This window comes from Heloderma suspectum, chromosome 14 (assembly GCF_057233095.1).
Source record: "Heloderma suspectum isolate Gila_16-S chromosome 14, 16-S_ref, whole genome shotgun sequence".
Classification (NCBI taxonomy): Eukaryota; Metazoa; Chordata; class Lepidosauria; order Squamata; family Helodermatidae; genus Heloderma; species Heloderma suspectum.
Window position 1 is genome coordinate 24775700 of NC_139471.1, and position 23260 is coordinate 24798959.

Here is a 23260-nt window from a genome sequence, read left to right on the forward strand (position 1 = left end):
ACCAGGAGGTGGCATCCACAGGTATACTGCTCCTGTATATGGAGGCCTCATTTAGCTGCCACAGTAAGCAGCCATGGTCAGACCTGTCCTCCTGGAGGCAGCAGCACTTGCGCCCAGTCCTTTTCTCAAGCCAGCCAAAATATGGCTGCTGTCCCACAAGTATGCTCTCTGTTTCCTGGCCCCAGCATGGGAACATGGCCCTGCCTGCATAGCTGGGGCATCATGGACGCTCCCAGGGTGGCGCCCCAGGAAAGGATGGGAAGGGTATTCCCAGCAAAGGGCTATCGAGGGAAGGGCTGGCTTGCTGGTGCTCAGGAGGAATTGCTACAATGGCAACTGTGGCCAAAGTCTTTCTCTGCCTGGCAGGAAGGAGCCCTGCTGAGAAAGGATGGCCAAAGGCTGCATCCGGCCAGGGCCCTGCACCGGACTTCCCAGCTCCCAATCCCACTGCACCGGTGTTTACTTACAAGCACTTCCGCTCTAGCTAAGCTGCTGGCAGCCCTACACTGGGCAGGGTGGGGGGGGGGGCGGTATCCATCGGGAAGCCACAGCAATGTCTGGGCTAACGGGGGAATTGTCATGGCAGCCTCTAGGCCCTGGTGATGTTTTCCTGGGGCCAAGGAGGAGCAGGTAAACCCACTCGTGGGCCAAGGATCTAGGGACCACTGGCAAATTATGGCATGGACACTCTCACAGAATTAACTTGGAGATGGGAGGGAGGGAGGGAGGGAGGGAGCTGAAGGGACAGCTTCAAACTTAGAGGTCAGTAGTGGTGTCAAAAGATAAAGAAACTTGTCTTTTACACACTGCAAGATCACTCTTTGCAAAATGGTGAAAGACAAAAGGCTGAATAGAACATCCCCCCCCCCCAAATGCTGCCAAGGATCGAGCCCCAGGGTCTAGGGTGACTGGCCTTAGCCACGTTCAGCATGGGAAAGAGAGCCAGGGCATTTTGGCATCCCAAACAAAGTATTATTGGCCAGCCCTTTTCCATGGTTGTAACTGTTATTCACAACGTAATGCATCTGGGGAGGTGTGTGTCTGTCCATTTGTAAAGTTTTGTCTCTTCTTACTGTGAATGTATTCGTGAAGAAATTACTTTTCAAACAGTGGTTTAAAAGGTGGGTTTTCCCTTCCACTTCTTTAAAAAAGAATACTATGCTTGGGTGAGAATCCCTGTGCAGCCTCCTCCAACCTGAAGCCCTCCAGATGTGTTGGGACTACAGACCCAGCATCCCCCAGTCAGCAGAGCTGGGGAAGGCTGCTACACATACTTACATGGGAGCAAGCCCCATTGGAAACAATGGAATGTACTTCTGAGTAGACATGTCTACGATCACATGGTTAATAGAGCTGTTTCGTGTGTGGTTTTAACACCTGCTGATGCTGATGAAGGCTGGTGTGGGAATGGCAGTGATTCCTAGAAAAGTCCCGCTAAGGCCATTTCCCAGAAAGCTCCCTGAAGCTCAACAATGGGACCTGAGACCAGCGACTCAGGAGAGGAAAAGGTGCAATTCGGCATACAGAATCTATTACCACAAGATGTGCTGACATCCGCTAGCTTAGATGGCTTTAAGGGGGGAGCAGAGAAAGTCACGGAGGAGGTCTATCAACAGTTCTTAGATAGCAAAATGGAGCTTCCATCTACCTCTGGGGACAAACAACCTTTGTGGCTGGATCCCGATCTCTCCATGGCATCGGTTTGGCCTCTGGAGGAAGACAAACGCTGGACTAGAAGGGCCTTTGGCTTGAATCCAACAAGCCAGTTCCCACAACAGGCACTTTGACCATGCTCAGCAGTACCAGGTCAGGTACTCCAGGCTTGGGCCCTGAACATCTAAAAATCAGGCACTGGGACCAGACCCTCCCTCTGGTCACCCCCTTCCCTGGCTGCGAATAAGCCCCACATCCTCCCTGATGCTCTGCAGGGACGGTGGCACACACCTTTTCCCAAAGAGGAAGCATGACATCACTGAGGTCAGAACGTGCAAGGTAAACATCCTCTTGCCAGCCAAGCCCTCTGGGTTCCGCTCTACATTCAGCCTCAGCTAAGTGCTGCCTGCTCGCTCAGCAGCGGGGAGGGGGGTCTTTTATTTCCACGCCTGTGCATTTCCATTATCGCTGATGGAGATTACGCTGTCATCGGTTCTGTGTGCTTGTGTGTGTACGTTCAGCAAAAACTCACTCTCCCCCAACATTTGCTGATGGCAAGCTAATCCTTTCAAGCCTAATAAATGAGATTTTATTGGGGCAGAAATATACAAAAAGGTTAATCTGGCTCGCAGCAACAGGGCCAGAGGCCAACAACAAATATACATCCCAGGACTAAGCTACTTATTAGTTACAAGCCGCATGTGCAAGGTGGCAAGCAGCGGGCGGGAGGGGGGGGACTAATAAAATGAGTTTTGGATTTTTAAAAAATCCCAAAACACTGCAGTCAAGATTTACATATGGAGCTAGCGTTACCCCCTCCCCCTTAGAATCTCTCTTCCTGTAGAATTCAAGGTTCCTGAAAAGTGCAAACTTGTGTACTTTTAAAGAAAACACGTTTCTAGCCCTTATGGTTATGACAGTCAACTCGAAAACACATGGGAGAGAGTTTCGGCTATTGGGCGGTATAGAAATGAAATGAAAAAATGAATGAATGAATGAATGAATGAATGAGTGGGCAATGTAGAAACCAGAGTGGAAAAGCTGAAGAGGATGTGAAATGATTAGCAGGCAGGCTGTTCTCTGTGTTCTGCAGTGCTCCTTGTTGTCATGTGCCCATCTCTTGGAACAACAAATCCTGGCAAACTAACACAAAACATCAAAAAAATGGTGAGAACTTTTAGTGTTAGCAAATCAGATTTCATAGACAAGCTTCTTAGCTCTCATAGCAAAACTTAAGGGTTACAATACTCCAGGTATCATATAGCTGATGGCAATGAGTTATAGGCTCAATATGTAATTCCAAGAACAGTCAAAAGTTAATAACTATAATCATGTCAGAGATCCATACAACTTGGTTTCCCCATTGCAATCTCTACAGTTCAGAATACAGGCCAAAGGGCTTGAAAGATTCCTGGAGTAAACCATCCCCGGCAATCAAAGACAAGGGTTCTAGAAAAAGACCTACACTTGTCCCTTCTTTTGGCTGGAGAAATCAGACTTAAATTATGCAGAATGAGAAAATATTGCTTTTTCCTTCCGTGCTGCAGAATTTGGGAGAATGCCTACCATGTCTCTGCATGAGTCACTGCTCTCTCGCAAATCTGCATTGGGTGCAATGTGTCACTGAGCCACTCCTGACAGAACAGGAGTTCTGAGGAACACTCCTGAGAACCTGCTCTCAGAGGAGGTTTCCCACTGCATCTCTGCAGGAGTCACTGTTCTGGGCTTCCCTTCTTCCAGTCAAAAGACACATCCTGACCTGCAACAAGGAAACATTGGGGTAAGGTGTAGGGGAGGGGGAGGCTCCCCTGGTGGGGTGTATTTTTTCTCTAAATCTTTCTCAGATGCTAGAACGAAGCTTTAGGTTAGAAAAGGTGTGTCTCCGTGCCATCCAACATTTGGGAAACAGGATCCCCCACTGACCCAAGTCACCCCAGTTCAAGAGGTCTTTCCACCTGGCCTGCATCTCAGGCCCATCAGCATCAGCATCTGACTAAGAAACAAAGCAGGGTGGGATCAAAGAGAGGAAGCAAGGCTGCCTTACCCCCAACTCTCCTTTCTCCCCCAGACACGCAAAGCCCTCAAAAACCTCTCCAGGGATTAGGCACTGTGGGTAAAACATTTTTTGATGCTCTCGAGCCCTCCTGGTAAGCTCAAAGCCCACCCAGTCCCCTTAATCCTCACTCAGTTCTCCCACCCACCCCGCCCATGCTTGCACAAAGCCCCACAAATGCAGAGAGGAAGTGACTCCTAGCATTGACGTTGTTGGTGTTATTGTGTCTGGCGGGCTCTCACGCTTTTTGAGCCATGGCCAGGAGAGTCCTGAGGCCATAACCTTGGAGTGCGCCAGACCCTGCCCTTCCCCTCACCATTCAAACAGGAGCGCCCCCCACCCCCACCCCCCAGACCTCTTCCTCACACCCACTTGCTTTGTGCATCGACATTCTTGTCTCCTTGCCAGGTCCAGTGCGAAGACAATCCAAACCAAAGGATTAAGGAGGGCAGATTAAGAAGGCCCCACCTGAGTGCAAACGGCACAAAACCCGGCCCCCAACAGAGGAGCCCGCTGGATATCAAGGGGCCAAGAGGCACACGCCCGGTGAAACCCACACACGGGCAAGGGGGTGGAGAGACCTTCCCGACAAGGGAAAGTGGAAGCATGGGAGGGGTAGCTTAAAAGACAACCAACTAGGAGGGCTCACGACAGAGGTTTATAGAAATTATGCTGTGGAAAGACCTTTCTGTCCCTCTCTCATGATGCAACGTTGAGGGGTCACCCTGTGAAGGTTCAAGACTGAGAAAAGGGAGTTGATCTTGACCTGGTACGCAAGATCACACTGAAGGCCAGGCCATGCAGGGACAAGCGACTCGTTTCGTTTCCTTTCATTAAGAAAAATTAGACAAACTCAGAAAGAGCTCTCAGCCACAGCAGCTTAGCAGAACCTCCATGTTCAGAGGACGCCTGTTTCTCAACTTTGGGGGGGGGTGAGAGACAGAAAACTTTCTTGTGCCCCATTTGGGACGCTCCCTGAAGCGCCGGGGCAGCCTCTGCTAGAAGTGGAAGACTGGAGTAGCTGGACCGCCCGCTGCCCAGGGTCTATTCCAGCAAGGCTGCTCAGGCCTTCCCCCGCTCTGGGGAAGGTGCTGGAGGGTCTCCAGGACTGCTCCTCAGCAAGCAAAAGAAGAGCCGGGGAAGGGGGCACCGGAGAGGGCATGGGCTGTACCACATGCAGCCACAACCCAGCCACCTCTGGGCCCAGGCAGCAGCCTGCAAGAAATGCCCAGCTGCTGGGAGAAGGCCAGCAAGCTCTCCCCTTGCCCACCGTTGGCACCTGCTTAGAGGTTGCCAGCTCCAACCTCTGTGGCGAGCCCGGCAGAGAGATAGCGGGGAGAGAGGGAGGATGGAAGCCTGGAGTTCTCTGCAAGGAGTCTGGAGGAGGGGACAGTGGAGCAGGTCTGGGCACCTCACCGCCCCCACCCCCACACGCACACCAGCCACATAAGGTGATCCACCAGGGACTCAATAAGGCACCCGATTTCACTGGCTGCCTGGCGAGGGGGGAGGGGTGGCCAAGCCCCTGGCAGGTCACCCTTGGGGACTGGTGGTCTGTATTCCCACGTTTTGTGTGAGAAGGAGAGGACATCCCAAAATGACCTCTTCTGGGAGCAAAAGACCTCCCCAGGGGTCACGACGGAGCTGAGAGGGCAGCATGCAATCCCTGTTTCTGAGGTGGGGGCAGCATGCAGTTCCTTCAGGCCATCCGATGAACCCAGGAGCTGCCCTGCTCCAGCCAGGCCATTTATCCTTCAGCTCAGGGGTAGGGAACCTTTGCATAGCAAGGGCCTCATTCCCTCGGGGGGAACCGGGGGGGGGGTGTTTCATGCCAGCAGTGGGCAGGGCTTGAAACCCACTGAACTTGCCAAGGTTCCACCCCCACAACCCCCTTTAATTAGCTGCGATTGAACACGACTGTGCAGCAGGTCGAAGGTGCTGGCTACAGACAAGCATTTCTGGAAAAGCTGGAGCGCTGCTGAAGACAGCCAGTGGCTTTAGAATGATGGAAGGGAGGCTGAGGCCAAGAACGGCAGCAGGGAACTAAGCTCCCCTCAGACAGGTGGTGCCGGTAAGGTAGGAAAAGCATCACATTCCAAAACTAGCAAGGGGTCACCAGTCCACCACTCCCTGATCCAGCCCAGGGCTGCCTACTAAAGCCTTCCCCAACCTGGTGCCAACTGGCAGCAACCCTCCAGGGACTCAGGCAGAGAGACTCCTTTCCACCTCCGGCTGCCCAGTCCTTGTAACGGGAGATGCTGAACTTTCACGTGCAGAGCAGGGGCTCAACCCCTGAGCTACAGCCCTGCCCTTTCAGGCCCTCTTGGCCTGGCCCATTGAGTCTCGTCCACCCCAAGGGTTTCCCCACAAATCATAGAATCATAGAATAGTAGGGTTGGAAGGGGCCTACAAGGCCATCGAGTCCAACCCCCTGCTCAGTGCAGGAATCCAAGTCAGCGCATCCCTGACAAATGGCTGTCCAGCCTCGTCTTGAAGGCTTCCAGTGTGGGAGAGCCCACCACCTCCCCAGGTAATCGGTTCCATTGTCGTATTGCTCGACATTCATGGAAAGAAAAGACGTGTTTGCCACTATACCTGAAGGTTGTGCCAAGGTCCACTTTTGCTCTGAATACGTGTGTAGGGAAACCACTGGCCTGTTGGGCTTTCCAGCAAGAGTACATCTGCGTGAGGGTCACACACGATGGTGCCCAGAGACATTCCCCTGCCCTGCCCAAACATGTGAGGTCCTAATCCCAGACAGGTTGGGCTGTGTGTGTGTGGAGCTCTGGTTTCTGAGCGGCGGAGGGAAAATATGATTTGGTCTGTGCTCAGAAACTCTCCCACATAATTACTTCATGCATTCTAGGACTGGGCTTTGGCCCTAAAAACAAATTCGGGGATGGGTGGGGAGGTAGGATCAAGTGCAGATTCAACCGATAGTGATCAGTCGGTGTGCATATGTGTCTCCTTCCTAGGGAATGTGGCTTGGCTCACTTGCATGAGTTATCTTCAGCATTTTGCTCTCTGTACCTTCTGCAGGCAAAGCGCTTGCTCTCCCACTGAGGCACCCTGTGCGTTGCACCTTGACTCTTCTTTGGGCATGAGGGGGTGGGGGTGAGCAGCTAGTGGGGAAGGATTCTGCCTTTAGCAGAGGTTCAATTTGGGACATTTCTCTCCCTGTCTCCACAACTCTCTGCAATTCAACATGCAGGTTTAGGATGAATGGATGGCGACCTCGCCACCTCCTCTGCTGCTCCTCTGTATCTGGAGGGCAGAAAACTCTTGCAAAACGTGAGGCCTTAGGAGCCCTGGTTCATTCCATGGGTTGCTCTCTAGCCCTCTGCCCCTTTAAACCACAAGCCAAGAGAGGATGAATATACCCACACATTTTTAGCAGCAACAAAAAAATATTTTGCTCCTAAAGCAGGGTTATTTCCATGCCTGCCCCCCCCCCCGTCTTTCCCTTATCGCTGACAGTGTATTTATAGCGTGAGAACTCTTCCTCACACAAACAGAGCATCGCACAGGGAGAGGGACCCTGGGAACTCAGAAAATACCCCATTCTGGGCAAAAGCTCCTTTGCATGTCCCCACGGGAAATGCCCTGGGGGTCACAGAACTGGAGGGAACCAAAACGGCCATCTAGTCCAGCTCTCTTGCTATGACGCAGGACTGGACACCAACAAGCTTCTCCCTCTGCAGTCAGTTTACACACTCCAGGACGCTGTGCCCGCCAGAAGCAGAGAGCAAACCCACAGCAGAGCTGGTGACTTTGGGTACCAAGAAACACGCAGCCACATGCTGTCTCCAGCCTTCCCAAGTTAGCCTCAGAATAGGCTAAGCAGGGCAGCCACAACTCAAGACCACTTCTAAAGATGCTGGAAAAACACCTTGTTACCAGTTACTGATTTTGGAGGCAGTTTTACAACCCCTTTAGAAGGCTCTGAAATAAAAATGGGCCAAAACGCTTTCAGCTTAGAATAAAATATTATTTTTCAGGAACCTGAGACATGGTCTCTCTGTATTGTGGGTTTGTAGTGGATGCTTTCCAGTTTTTATATTCATGGTTTCTTTCTCTATCAAGTAGGGCACACACTTGGAATTAAATAAAAGAAGTTTGAGGGGAGACACGAGAGCTGTCTTAAGGGTTGCCACGCAGAAGATGAAGCAGACGCATTCTCTGTTGCTCCACAAGGCAAGACTAGAACCAACAAGTGGAAATTGCCGGGAAGCAGATTTCAGCTAAACATTAGGGGAAACGTTCTCACAGTACCAGTTGTTCGACGGGAGAGCAGACTGCCCTGGGAGCGGGGGGAGCTCTACTTTGCTGGAGGTATTAAAGCAGAGGCTGGATGGCATCTCTCTGGGATGCTGCAGCTGCACCCTGCATTGAGCAAGGAAGTGGACTAGAGGTCTCTTCCATTATCCTAATCAGTAAAGACGGACTTTCTTTTTCCTTTCTTTCCATCCAGCTATCTGATGTGTATCCTGCCCTCTCTCCAGGGAACTCAGAATGATGCCTCCTTCAATCCTCACCACAGCCCTGTGAAGTAGATTAGGGCAAGTAGATTAGGGCAAGAGCCAACGTCCAGTTCAGAGTCATTCAGTGGCTGAGCAGGGATTTAAACCGGGGTCTGTCCAATCTCAGTCGATGCTCTAACAGGGATTGGTACACTTTAGCTTATTAGGAGGCACACTATCTCACCCTTCCTTCAGCACCGCAAGGAGGCAGCGATGCTGAGGTCCTGGCAGTGGGCTCTTTTATTTGAAGTGCATCCATTCATCCTTCGGAAGCTGGATGGGCAACCAAGCAAAAACCCTGATCAGTGAGCAGCCTTGCTAACAAGTGTCTGCCCTCCCCTTTTCAACCTCTTTGCCCTTTGCTTTCAGGCCTCAGTCTCTACCCACCCTTCCTTGAGGCCCCAGCTTCCCCCCTCCGGCACTGGCCCCACTTTCTTAAACCCCCTCGTCCCAGGGCCTTCTCCCACACAACTGCCCCCCCCACACACACACACATTCATTCCACTCTCTTCCTGCCAAGGGCCTGCAGAGCTGTATAGATTTTGCATGCAACTTTGCCCCACCAAAAGGGGCTTCATACTCCCTTCAGAAAACAAGTTCTATGGCTGACAGTTTGCCCTTGGGCATTCAGAATATTCTGTGGTTGGGGGGATTTGAAGGCAGGCTCCTTTGGTGGTGACCTTTTGGGAGTTTGCCTGAAGCCTTGGACTGGCCAGCATGGCACAAATACTGGTGGCTGCCTTTGCCTGGTCAACAGAGCAGCACTTTCTTCCTCAACCTGGTGCCCTCCAGATGTTTTGGATTTCAACTCCCATCAGCTTCCCGTTCTGGATCCAGGTGTAGCCACTGCCAGCCTAGGAATGTGACAGGCCAACCAGAGCCAGGCCAGGAGGAGGGTGCATCTCCTGCCAGACCGTCCTGGTTACCTGGGTCCAGAGGCATGTGGAAAAAGCACCTTTGCTTTTAAAAGCAGATCCTGCAACCCCAGGCAATTTGAGAAAAGAGAAGGGGGGGGGCTTATCTCTTTGGGGGATCTAAGCAGATGTGTTTCAACAAAGGGGGGCATTGTGAGGTCACGCTAGCACTTTCGTTCCCCAGCAATGAAGGCCCCGGTTGTTTTGTTATCGTGAGAAATCTTCGCCCTCCAACAGCCCTCTTGGGAAATTGGCAAGAGAGGAAAACCCAGACTGTGAAAAATAAGGATTGCAAAGAATTTGGGAGAAATATGAAGAGGGCTTTGGATTGCCTTGAAATTCTTTTTGGGGTGGGGGTGGGGAGGAGGACCCAGTTCACAGACACCTTGGCAAACCAGGGTCATCCTTTGAAGGCAGCAGTCTGGAAGAGGTGGCGATAATTGGATGAAGGTGATTTACACCATGCTCAAAACATCTGTTTAGCCCCAGTGTGAGCTTTGAAATATTAAAACGGCTACAGACCAGTTTGAGCAAGTGCACAAAGCTATCACAGAATTTGGTATTGAGGCCATCCTGAGAATTTCAGCTTTCTTTTTACAACTCTCCCCATGTTTCTTGCCCTCAAGGACAGGCAGACAGGCCTGGAAATGTGTGGGCAATGCAAAGTCCAGGCTTATACAGATGGTGATCAACTAAGACTTATGGTGACCCACTGGGGGCTTAATAAACCTGCAGGGCTTTGTTACAAAATTGGGGAAGAAAGGGGGGTACCAAGCACAAGGCATTTGGCCCACAAATTCAGAAGCCAGGGTGGAGGCTGAGCAGGTGTGTGTGTGGGTGAGGGTGTGAGAGAGAATTCAGTGGCCCTGTTCAGCACTTTGCTGCACCCCATGACTAGCAAAAAGCAGAGTATATATTACACAAAACATGCAGGCATATGCAAATATCTTAATTTGTGTAATCTGTGGGCCACAACGTTCAGGTTCAGGGTTGTGTGCCGCCGGCCCAGTTTCATGGCCCCCAAAAGAAAACCAACCTGGGTCAAGACGACTCCAGTCTACAGCGGGTCTTGAACTGATGCCCTGAAGTTGTCAGTTGGGGATTGAGTCTACCCAACCCCTCCCCCCCGCCTGCCAAAGGAAGAAAGGAGCTGCCGGGGATCCTTAATAGCCATTGGCCAGGCGGTTGTCCCTGACCCCTATAAAAGCCTCTGGCCCAGCCGACTCCCTGGTCTGAGCAATGGGGAGTTGGGGGCTCTTGCTGGCTGTGGACCACTTTTGCTCCCCCGCTACCCTTTGGGCTTCTTCAGATTAAAGGGATGCTTGCTTTTAATTGTCTGTCACGAGAATCCAGCCCAAGGAAGACAGGCAATTAAGCCTTGCTGGAGCTGTTTGCCTGGCTGCAAACTAATATTTTGCATGCTGGAAGCAGAAATTAACGTGGATGTTTTCTCCTGGCTGTGCTCCAGGTACAAGATGTTTTAGAAATAACAGGAGAGGCAGAATGAGGTGCTGCATTCATCATTTCCTATTTTGGCAGCACATGAATCCTGATAGAGGTGGGTCAGATTCCTTACAAGGCTGGTCTCTTAAGAAAAAAATATCTTGCTGATAGCAACTGAAGCTCATTGGAATGGGTGGGAACTTCACAGTCATTCATTTACTTTGAAGATTTATACCCCACCTTTCCTGTCTGGTCCAAGTCAGCTAACAAAGGCAGTTTAAAAACAACAACAACAACATGCATCACCCAAAAGCTGCTAAACAAAAACATATAAATGTCCTCATTAACACCAACAGCAGAAAAAAGAACCCACAATCCATAAAAAACAGAGTAGGCAGGTATTAAGAGTCACATGAGGTGTGGAAGGGTTTTCTTAAGAGACAGGGCCTTCTCAGTGCTGGCACTCTGGGTTTGGAACACCCTCGCATGGAGCCCACACCACCGTCTTTTCAACACAGGTGAAGACCATTTCATGTTCCCAGGCTTTTCAGTCATTTTTAGTATGATTTAGGTCTGTTGTATTGATGTTATTCTCAGCTGTTGGTTTTATTCTATTTCAGATTGTATTTTCATGTTGTATTTTTGTACTTTGTGGTTCTAACCTTTTACTTCTAAAACTGCCCAGAGGACTTTTGTTATTGAGCGGCATATACATAATGAAAGTCAATTTTTGCAATATAAATAACTAAAAAAATAAGGCTTTCACCTTGAATGCCATTTACTTGGTAGAAAGGCAGGGTAAAAATCAAATCAATAAGTAAAATTAGAAATGCTGATGGGGAGACAGTAAAGTGGGGCCCAGGCAAGACTGCCTTGGGAGGGGATTCTGCAGCCAAATGTGACTACCAAGAAGATCACAGAGAGATAGATAGATGGATGAGAGGGAGAGATGGAACAAAGATGCCCACCATCTGTCTTCCTTGTAAGCATGCAGGTTCCTACAGGAGAAGGCTGTCCTTCAGATTCCCAGGGTTATGATGCCACCATGTCCACAATGCTTCAGCAAGTACAAAAGGACAGATCCTTGCTCTGAGGGGCTTACAATCTACAGTCCAACACAGGGGTGATAAAAGAGGAAGCTGGAGGGTGGTGGTGGTAACAGAGGCAGGACTAAACAGAGGAGGAATGTGTGTTTATCTCAGCTGCAGGCACTTAGGCTTAGTTATAGCAGAGTACCGGTGGGACCTGGAATGAAATGCTGCAGCGTGGAATGCTCCTGCTCAGGCTTTGAGACAACCAGCCATACCCTCTTTCCAGGACACTCCATTCCACACCCCACACACCCCAGTTTTCTGGGGTTTGCCCCTACAGGCAGGCACCATTCCAGGGCTGACGAGCACATTCACCCCTGACTGGATTGTTTTGGGGAGTTTCCTCCCTCAGCATTTCTTTTTCCTGAAGATTTTTTTTTTTTTGGTACTTCTGCAAACCTCGGGGTTCCTCTAAGGCTGCTGCTACCTCCACTACTGTGTCCTGGGCAGGGCCATTTGGGCTACATAAGGCATGGCACTCGCACCAGAACATCGGGATACAGGGGAGGAGAAGGACCACGACAATTAGGGACATGTCCAAGCCTCCACAGAAAAAGTGGGTTTTGAGCAAGGATTAGAAGGAAAACCTGGTAAGCTGAAGGAATCACTGCTCCAAAGCCAGAACTCAGGTGCCTGGATGAGAATATGCATCTGCATTTTTCAAATGACTAGGATGAAAATCAGACTGGTCGCAAATCCTGTTTTTTCTATTCTCTATGACGCGCACGCGCGCGCGTGTGTGTGTGTCTGTATGAATGTATTATTTATGAGAAAGGGTGTGTGCCTAAATGGACAAGTGAGGGAAGGAATGTGTGTATGTTAGGTGTGAGCAAGGATGTGGGTGTGTGCGTGTTGTGTTTGAACGTGTGCGTGTATGTGTGTGTGTGGGAGAATGGAGGGGAGAGGGAAAAGTGTATGCACACATGCGGGGTGGTCCCCGCCCACTTTAGCTTTGACTCTGCCCAGTTTTTGTGGGGATGCTGCCCATCTCCACCATGTGGTCCCCAAGACGTTCCCTAGAAAGGAATCCAGCCCTCAGGCCAAAAAGGGTTCCTCATCCCTGGCCTTGCAGGTGAAAATCTTACCAAAAGCCTGAGCATCCCTGCCCACAGAAGAGGTCCGTGAGACCCAACACTTCAGGCTTTCTGAATGCACATCAGTCCCCTGAAAGGTCACCCCCCTCCCATTCTTCTTTTGCTCTGAGTTTCCCAACTCAGATGACGTTTGGAGCAATTGGGCAACTGAGGTTCCAAACAGAGGCATCCCCATTGTCATGCATCCAGGAGGCCAACCGGAGGGCGCAGGACGGAAGAGTCAGGTCTGTCCCGTGCGCGCTCGCCATGGCCAAAGCATTTATGACCTGCATTCATGGGCTCGAGCTGTAAAAAGGCTTTCTGACAAAGGCATCGCTGGTGGCCGTTCTTCCTTTCTGATGAGCAGCCCCTGCAAAAAGCTGCCGTCCAGGGATGCACCAAGAGGGCGTGCCAGTGTCCTTCCCACAGCCCACCGTGCTCCTAATCATGCAGGGAGAATGTGGGGCAGAAAGAGGGGAAGGGGTGACCTCCCTGGCAGCCTAAGCTATTCATGTCTTGATGCCCCCTTGGAAATCCCTCCACTTCTCGTCTTTTCTCCCTGCTTTTTCTCTCAAGAAAGGAAAGATCAAAGGGCTCAGGCTTTCTGAACCAGGGGCTTTCTGAACCAGGGGCTGCCCCCTGCCATGGGAAAGAAGATGCCAAGGGAGGCTACCCAAAAAGCGTGGGGGGGGGGGAGAAGCAGCTCCTTCACGTGCAAAGAAGCTTACCAGAAAATATTCTTCCGCTAGAAGACACTGCCACCACCCTCCAAACAAAGCAGCCATTCCACAAAGCTTACAACAGGTCCCCAGAGAGCAACCTACAAAGCCCTAGATCAGGGTGGTGTGGTGTGGTGCAAGTGAGGGAGCAGCTGCCCTGTATGGTAGCAGAGTAGTGCTTAAAGAGTAAAGGTGACTTAAGTAAGTGAGCCATGCTACACCTCAGAGAAAAAGGCACATGCAAAAATAAAAAATAAAAAAACCCTCTCAAAACATCTAGCAAATCTGACCTAGGAATTATCCTTTCCATGACCAGAAATATGGGGATCACTTAGAACCGGAGAACAAGCAAAGCCCCCCCACCACCCCTGCCCGGAGACTGAGATGCAGATTCTCTTTAAAAGACAGAGGCGGGCCCCGACTCCCCTCCTCTCTCCATCCGTATGACGCTTTCCAGAGGCTGCCACGCTCCCTTCCCCTCTCTGCCCCCGCCCCCACATACGACTTTTATTCTGCCAAGCTACTGCACAGGGAAATTGCGTCTTGATTTTGGCTGCTCTCCTCTACAGCACCGTAACCCTCTCCTAAAAGGAAAAGTACCCTCTGGAGGTTTCCAATCCAAACAAACCCTTGTTTTGATCGACAATTATTTGAGCACATGACCTCAGATAACCGCAGCGGCCAAGGCTCTGCCAACGCCAGTTCTCATCCCTGGGAACTTTGCAGTGCCGTTTCTCACTGTGGGGATGGCCCTATGGGCCAGGAAAGTAGAGACACTAATCTGCGTTCCCAAAAATGGGAAAGTGCTTGCTAAAGAAGACCGAAGGTGGATGTCCAAAGGGTACAGAGCCCTCCCCCAGACTCCCAGTGGGCTGTGGGCATTGCCAGGGCCTACTTCATGCTCCCTGGAGAAGTGGGCCTGAAGGATCAGCGGCAAAAGTCAGGCTGCAGGACATCAGGAGATGCAGCACCTGAACCAGGAACCCCAAGAACAGCAGATGAGCCCTGCTGGATCAGGTTAAGCTGCGGGTCCACAGAGGCCAAGCAGATGCATGCCGGAAGGCTGCAAGGGTGGCACGGAGCCAAGAGCCCTCCCCAGAAACTGGTGTTTAGAGATACTCTGCCCCTGAACAGGGAGGTTTGATCCTTAGCGATCAGGCCATTGTCAGAACACTCCTGCAGGGTCAGATGAACTTATCCTTTCTGGTGCCACACCTCGCTTCCAACTGTGGCCAGTCAAATGCCTCCAGGCAGCTCATAGGCAGGGCTCAAAGGCAGCAGTCCCTTTCTGTTACTTGTCCCAGCAGCTGCTCTTTGGAGGTAGACTGCCCTTGAACATGTGGGTTCCATTTTTATTTTATTTACTCATTACATTTATACCCCTCCTTTCTTCCTCTTGCAAGGCACCCAAGGCAGCTTGCGTGGTCCTCTTCCTCCTCATTTGATCCTCACAACCACCCTGTGAGGTAGGTTAGGCTGAAAGTCAGGGACTGCCCCAGAGTCACCCAGGGAGCTTCATGGCTGAGTAGGGACTTGGACCAGGTCTCGCCAGTCCCAGCCCAGCACAGTAACTATGACACCACCCTGGCTCTCGACGTCTTGCTGGTGACCAACCTCTCCTCCTTCCCAGTTTTAAAACAAAAGCCATCTAAACAGAGCGGCCATTGCCACAAGAACCACCTCCTTTTGCTGGTCCTGAACCTACAACCGGGGGATGGGCGGGGGGGGGTAGGCCTGCCTCTCACCTCGCTATTCTTTTGCACTTCAAGACTGGCACCGGGGGGGGGGGGGTGTCAAGAAAACAGCTGCCTCAAGTCGGCACAGCTGACAGGGATTGGGACCCGCCCCCAGCTCACCATCACTTGGAGAAGGGCCACAGCCAAGTGGCAGACGTGAGCTTTGCCTGAAAAAGGTCCTAGGTGCAAAGCCCAGGGAAAAGGGGGCTGTCTGTGGGAAAGACCCTCTTTCTGCCAGAGGTCTTGTGGGCAGCCGCTGCCAGTCACAGTAGACCGTTCTCAACGAGATGGGCCACGGGTGTGACTCCGCACAAGGCAGCTTCCTATGTGGATCCCAGGAGGCAGAGGGGTGTGTGTAGCCTCAATTTAGGCTCCTGGGCCTGGATGGAGAGTCAGGGCGGGGGCGGGGGCGGGGGCGGGGGGGGGACACAAAAAAACCAAGGCAGCGATTCCTTGGCATCCAATCGATCACGCTTTAGTATGCAAATGCAAACAAGGAAAGTAAGAACTGCTGAGGCTGGGAAAGTCCATTGCAAACCACACAAATGTTCGGGCTTTGTGGGGGCGGCAGGGGGGAGAGAAGAGGCTCACTTCCTTAAGGCCCTTCCTAAGCCCAACTGGAGTGAGCCAAACTATGGAGCATCAAGTCCTTTGGAGACAAGTAGCGACAACCCAGCATTTTGTACTGTTTCCCTCCAATGAAGCCCAGCCCCCGTGTGCAGAAGGAAGAATAAGGGCAGAGAAGACTGCAACCCTATAGGCACTTTCCTAGGAGGAAGCCCCATGGAATGTAGGGGCATTTATCCTGAGTAAAGATGCACAGAATTGCATTGTAAGAGGACAACCAACCAATGCTAATTATGGTCAAATGTTATAGCACTCAGATTTATGCAAAGGATGTTAAGCCTTTGAGGTCTGTTGAGTAATTACAGATTTGCAATCGGTTGAAGGCCTGGCTTTTAATCAATTAATCTGTGTCTGTCTGTCTGTCTCTCTGAAGTCATCATCAATATTTTCCTTTTGCATTAAGTTTGGAAACACACAAACCAAATATTTTTAGGCTATTAGGATCAACCAAATATTGAACTAGATTAGATAGATAGATAGATAGATAGATAGATAGATAGATAGATAGATAGATAGATAAAAAAACAAAACTCCTTCCACTTAAGACCATGCATGAGACTTCTGGAGAGGCAGCAGCAGCAGCGTCTGCCTACTGCAGCAAAACAACAAAGTCTTGTGGCACCTTAAAGACTTACAAAGTGATTATGGTAGAAACTTTTGTGGACTACAAATCAGAGATGTCCCCACAGTTCTGAATTCATGACTTCCCACAGCAAAGAGCTGGAGGCTCTTCAAAGACAGGGGCAGACAAGGAAACTGCAGTCAGCAGGCTGGTTAGATGATTCTCAAAACTTCACACTTCTGTTCTGATTTAAAACCAGCCACATGGTTCACTTACATACACAAAAAGGATTACTTTTAGAGCATGGAATAGTACGGATTATCCACCCTCAGGGAAGCCCACACCCTGACCTGGGCATGATGGAGGTGAGCCCAGGGCAGCAACACACAGAGAAAAGCAACGAGCAGCCGCCCCGGTGGGGCTAGGTTTGCTGTATGCCCCCTGGGGAGCAGAAGAATGATCCAATCTGACACAGAGATGCACCAGCATCATGTGCCCTGGTTAGGTCGGCCAGTGCCTTTTGCTCCACCCTCCCAGCCAGAGGAGCCCATTGTGTGGCATGGAGGCAGGAAGACCCATCATGCAATCCATGATGCCACATCCAAGACTCTGGGAGCAATACCTTCCGGGGTGAAGGAGGTGCAGAGCAGCTGTTTTTGGAGGCACACCCACACTTGGGGGCACGACTAGCTCCAGTCCGTAAAGTCATGAGAATAAACCCCTTTCGACACCAGGTTTTGCTTTCACACCTCCCTGGTCATACAGTGCAATCTGACCCGCAATGCCATGAACTCTGCATAACCAATTATGTTCGCCCACTGTAACCCAAGCCTTGCAGGGGCTTTGGCAGGGACTGCTGTGAAGGGAGGGAGACCAAGCCAGCTCTGCCTGGAGCAGGGAAGGGCTGGGGCCACCTCTTTTGCCTGGGAACCACATCCCACCAAACCTGCTAAGCTCCTGAGCTCCCAAAAGAAGGGGTAGGTGGAAGATCTCCCTGTGGTCTTCCAGAGGTGGTGCTGAACAGGTACCTTCCTGGAGGAATGAAATTGGGGGGGGGGGAAGAATCGGTGAATGAATGCCCATGTGTTGTGCAATCAGGGACCTGGAAGGCTCGCCTTAAAAGGCAGGGTCATCCCTCCCCACATCCCTCTGCAGATCAACCCTTGTGATGCTGGATACAGTTTGCACCAAGCAGAGACCAGGTGCAGTGTGGAATTCCCGACACCAGAAGCAGCATTCCCCTCCTAATCTTTCTGTCCAAACCCACCTTTGTCTTATCACCTCCACAGTCCTTCCCAACGGCAACCAGGCTTGAGGTACATGCAATGACATTCGCCCACGTTCTTCTCTCCCTCATTCCCCCGCCGTCTGTTTTATACTGGAAGTGCCTTGGGGGCAGAGACCTGCCAATATTTGCTGATAGGCTGTGAAGGTACCATGTATGTCAATGGTGACATTCACTCATACATTGTGCCTTTGAAGTGTCCAAAGTGCTTCACGTAGTACTGGTTTCTTCAAAGAAATGCAGGACATACAAATTAAATGGGGTCATGGAGACTTTTTCCTATGAGGGGCCATTGTTGTTACAATAGGTGGCTTCAATTACCCCCACATTGACTGGACAAATGCATGTTCCAGTCACAACAAAGAGGTTAAATTTCTCGATGCCCTAAATAATTGTGCCCTAGAACAGTTGGTCATGGAACTGACCAGAGGGGAGGCGACCTTGGATTTAATCCTAAGTGGTGTCGCCCAGGATCTAGTAAAGGATGTAAATGTTGTTGAACCACTTGGAAACAGTGATCACAGTGCTATCAGATTTAATATATATTTGAATGGAAATTTGCCCAGGAAGTCCCACACAGTCACATTTGACTTCAAGAGAGGAAACTTCTCTAAAATGAGGGAACAGGTGAAAAGGAAGTTGAAAGGGGGAGTCAAGAGGGTTAAATCCCTTCAAAATGCTTGGAGGTTACTCAAAACCACAATGATGAAAGCCCAGCTAAAATGTATACCACAGGTTAGGAAAGGTAGCACCATGTCCAGGAGGTCCCTGGCATGGTTAATGAACAGCATCAAGGAAGCTAATAGAGAAAAAAAGAGCTTCCTTCATAAAATGGAAGCCTTGCCCAAGTGAGGAAAACAAAAGGGAGCACAAGCTTGCACGAAGGCAATGACAGCCAACAATAAGAGATGCCAAAAAGCATGTTGAGGAGCATATCGCTAAGAACATCAAGGCCAACAATAAAGAATTCTTTAAACATATCAGAAGCAGGAAACCAGCTAGGGAGGCAGTTCTATCATTGGATGACAATGGACCTAAAAGAGTACTGAAGGAGGGCAAGGAGAATGAATTCTTCGCATCGGTCTTCACAGCAGAAGATATATGACAGATACCTGTGCCTGAACTGATGTTTTCAGGAAGGGAGTCTGAGGACCTGAGGCAGATAGTGGTGACAAAAGATGAAGTTCTCAACCTTCCTGGTAAATTGAAAGCAAATAAATCACCAGGCCCAGATGGAAGCCATCCTAGAGTCCTCAAAGAACTCAAATACGAAATCGCTGATCTTCTAAACAAAACATGCAACATGTCCCTAAGATCAGGCTCCGTACCAGAGGACTGGAAGATGCCAATGTAACACCAATTTTTAAAAAGGGATCCGGGGGGATCTGGGAAATTACAAGCCAGTTAGTTTAACGTCTGTTCTGGGTAAACTGGTTGAAAGCATTATTAAAGATAAAACTAGTAAGCATGTAGAAAGACAAGCCCTGCTGAAAAAAGAGTCAACACGGCTTCCCCAAAGGCAAGTCCTGTCTCACTAACCTTTTAGAGTTCTTTGAGAGTGTCAATAAACATCTGGACGGGGTGATCCGGTAGACACAGTTTACTTGGACTTCGAAAAGGCTTTTGACAAAGTCCATCACAACAACTCCTGATCAAACTCAGCAGTTGTGGAATAAGAGGAGAGGCCCAGTATCTGTAACTGGTTAAAGAACAGAAAGCAGAGAGCAGGAATAAATGGTAAATTCTCCCAGCGGAGGGATGTAAATCGTGGAGTCCCACAAGGATCTGTATTGGCACAGGTGCTTTTCAACCTGTTCATAAATGATCTAGAATTAGGAGTGAGCAGCGAAGTGGCCAAGTTTGCCGATGACACCAAATTATTTAGGGTGGTTAAAACAAAAAGGGATTGTAAGGCGCTCCAAAAGGATCTCTCCAAACTGGGAGAATTGGCAGCCAAGTGGCAAATGCAGTTCAGTGCTGTTGCCACTGCTGTCACCACCGTGGGTAGCTCCTGGCTGCCATCTCCCACTCTTACTTTCTCAGTTCCTGGGCGCAACCAAGAACCACTCACTGGAGGACAGGCTCTGAAATCGACAGCTAGGGTTCCCTGCACTGTGGAAGAGGGTGGAAAGGTGGATCCGTCAGCTACTTGGCTTCCATCCCCTCTCCTTTTAATTCCTTGTTTCCCACTCACAACTGGGGACCAGGAAGGGGAGAAGGGGCTCCGGAGTCAGAAGTTATGAGGCCCAGGGGGGAACCAGCCTTTGCCCTATAGAGAACAGCCCTTCTCAACCTGGTGCCCTCCAAATGGGGGTCCTGCTGGCTAGCTGGGAATGATGGGAGTTGCATTCTGACCCATCTGGAGGGCACCAGGCTGAGGAAGGGTGACGCAAAAGAATGGGAATTGGAGATGGGAGAGATGGGTACGAGCCTGAACTTTTTCTCCCCAATGCACATAAGCCTCTGCCTCTCTGCCTTCCAAGCTAACTCTTAGGAAGTCTGGCTGGCTCCTAAGTTGGGTTAAGAAGGAACGAATGCAGCCCTGAATGTGTGCCACATCCACAGACCTGTGCCTTTCCCAGGGATTCAGTGCACACACACACACACACACACACACACACCTATGACATTTAACAGAAGGAAGCAAGCAACTCAGCTTGCAGCCCAGCAGCCTGACGTGGGCCGGCAGCCTGTGTTCCAGCAACAGTGCCCCCAAAGAAAGTCAGGCAGCAAGTGCTCCCACCCAAAAGAAAAGGAGCGAGAGGAAGCCATGGGAATGCCGCTATCTGAGATAGCGAACTCTGACAGTGGAGAGACACACAAGGGACTGGAGAGCAAGGAGGTTCAGCAGTGGCCACCGATGGCTGGCTTTCTCAGGGCACCAGGGGATGGTTGGCACATGGGAGGAAGCGGGCTGGTTGTTGGCCTTCCTTGCAAGCTCGGCACTCTCCTGACAGCCGCTTCATCCTCCTCTCCCAGGGACCATGCTGTGCCTTCTTCACTCAGCGCACCAAGGACAACTGTCCTGGGGGTGTGGTGGAGGCAGGCAGGAGAAGGAGGAGAAAGCAGCAGCCAAGCCAGCAGAGGCTCAAACCTACTTACATGTCATTGATCAGAGGTGCCTGATGTTACTCTCAATTGCTCACAATATTCCTGCTTTCTCTGGGAACCTGCCCTCCTCTTCCCTCCTCCCAGCCTGCCACACCCTCTCCGTTCTCTCCCCTCTCCTCTTTAGAGCCCCCTTCCTTCCTCAACCTGCGTGGCCTCCAGCCCCCTGCTGCCCCCCCTCCCATCCAGGTTCTCAGCCCACTGGCTCTCTGCGGCCCCAGCAGCCCTGCCACAGCCCCTGCTATCCCTTGGCCCTGCGTGAGATGCTCTCCCCAGGAGCAAGAGGAGTGGAAATATTGAGGTGCATAAAGTGGGACTTTATTAGCTCCAACAAGTTTTGATTAAAATCTTTGTCAGGGGCACAGTAAAAAAACACAGGCACAACAGTGATGCAGGTACTGCTTTGCAACAAAGCATATGGAAAACACAAGTGCGTTTTTGTTATACACTGCCTTTGATGAAGACTGTAATCTAAATGCGTTGGGTGTAATAAGTTATACTTTTGTGGCCCTAAAGGTCTCTCTCCTCCTGTTCCAGCACCGGCACCCTCCATCCTTTCCTTTGGGTGTTTTCCCCAGCCAAATCTGACGTCTCACTACCCTCCCAGAAGTTGCACTGTGGACAATCTATCACAGAACATCCCCCCTTGGCAGTAATATCAAAAAAGCACAGAGCTGGTATTTTTTAAGCCTATAACCTTCTCTGACCTGAGAGCTGTTGGCAGCCACATTCTGTTCCACCACCAGGAGAGCTAAAAACGCCTCCGTTTTCTAAGGAATTCAATATTCCACATGCATCTCACCTTTCTCAGCCATGCCCCAAAGCACAAAAAATCTAGCTGGTTGGCAGGGCTGTGGATATGTTGCGATACCACAGAAGCATGTGCAAGCCGCCGGACACAGGCCTGCCCACAGAATGCAGCGCTTTTCTAAAGCAAGCCCCTAGCCCTCATTGTTATTTGGCAGACGACATTGCTTTATTTGAAGGGCTGCCCAGTCCAAGTCCAATGACACTCCCCCACACCCAACCCTGTGGGCAGCACCTGGGCAGCAGCAGACAGAGCAGCAGGCCCACCTGTCACCTGAGCACAGTCTTCCTCACACGTTCTAGGTAAATTAAGCGTCAGGACTTCTAAATGTGCACCTGTATGTATAAATTAGCACAGGCAGATCAGTGTCCTCTTTGGGCGGTGTGTGAGTGGCCCCCCTACTGGTGGCCCAATTCTGACTGGCCAATGGCCATGTTGGCTGGGAATTATGGGAGCTGTTAGTTTAACACATCTGGAGGGCACCGGGTTGGGGAAGGATGGTTTTCAGCAACAGGGGGAAGTGAGGGGCGGAGAGAATCCTAGCCTGTCATTCTTTCCTTGCCATGACCTTCATGCTCCACTGGATTTCTGAAGATACTGAGGTCTTGGCAGGAAAATACACAGTCTGTGGGAAACAGGCAGCACCGTGCAAGGAGGCTGCATCTACTGGTGGATTCCGGCCGAGGGCCAGTGGGGGGTGGGGTGGTGGTTCCGTCTTCTTCTTTTTCCTTCAGGAGGATCTTGGCTTCTAACCCAGAGGGAAACACAGGGGAAATGCTGGGAATTCTGCAGGCTCTGAAATAACAACAGGGAAGATTTTCCTGCAAACAGACCCTCTTGCTGCAGAGGCAACTGTGGTTAGGAGCAGGTCCAAACCTGCTTCCCACTGCAGCATTTACAGGTGTGTGCCTCTCTTGTTCCCTTCCCCACCAGCCCTGCAGCATTAAAAAAAGGGGGGGTATTCATGGAGAATGGGTCTCAATTCATGGTTATCAGTGAGGTGGCTCAGTAGAGCCTCCACGTTCAGGGGCAGGTCATCTGTAAAGCACCAGATGCTAGGGACAAACAAAAGGGGATACCCAGCCTGCAGAGCTTCCTGGAGATGTCTGGTCTGCCCCCATTGGAAACAGGATGCTGGGGGGGTGGGATCTTTGATTTAATCCAGCAGGGCTCTTGCGTTCTTATGCACACTTTGATGCAGGGGAGGCTTTTGCCTCCAAGGGTCTGGCAACGGCAGCAGCACCAACATTGTATGAGGCTGTGTCCGGAGCAGGCCCCACCATCAGAAAAAGCAAAGGAAGAGCTGGTCCACAGGAATAATTCCAAAACCCACAATTCCTGCATTAGGACCAACCAAAATGTTATAAAATTGTGAGCACACTCGCTAAACCAAAGCTGCTAGACAGCATCTACTTCAGAGCCTAGCAATCTAGCAGCTCAGGTTTTGCAAAGTGCTTGAACCAAAGGAGCCACAGTCTTCCAAATGGCTTTGTTGGAGTTTGCAAAACTGAGCCTCTTAAGCCAGCTGACCTCAGACGTATGTATTTATTTTCCTACACAGGACTACGCAGAAGAAAGACCAGTTGAGTTCCTATGGACCTATGCACTAGGAAGCAGGCTTAAGGTTGTAGCCTGAATTAGGAGTGGAGGTGCGCTTCCATTTCACAG

The 23260-nt window shown here is 50.7% G+C and overlaps 1 protein-coding gene across 14 annotated transcripts in view; it reads right to left on the reverse strand.

Moving 5' to 3' along the window:
- EXD3 (exonuclease 3'-5' domain containing 3) overlaps positions 1-23260 on the reverse strand; it is a 193064-nt gene that overhangs the window by 72253 nt on the left and 97551 nt on the right. For 4 of the 14 annotated variants that reach the window (XM_084820582.1, XM_084820579.1, XM_084820584.1 and 1 more), the window contains one exon: positions 2241-2796. The exons of 7 other annotated variants lie outside the window; for them this stretch is intronic. In XM_084820582.1, coding sequence (XP_084676708.1) covers positions 2338-2796 — 459 coding nt within the window. In that variant the 3' untranslated portion in view covers positions 2241-2337. Of the gene's footprint in view, positions 1-2240; positions 2797-17678; positions 17816-19216; positions 19376-21082; positions 22388-23260 lie in introns of those variants that run through there. 3 more of the 14 variants (XM_084820592.1, XM_084820591.1, XM_084820588.1) reach the window with 3 other exon arrangements.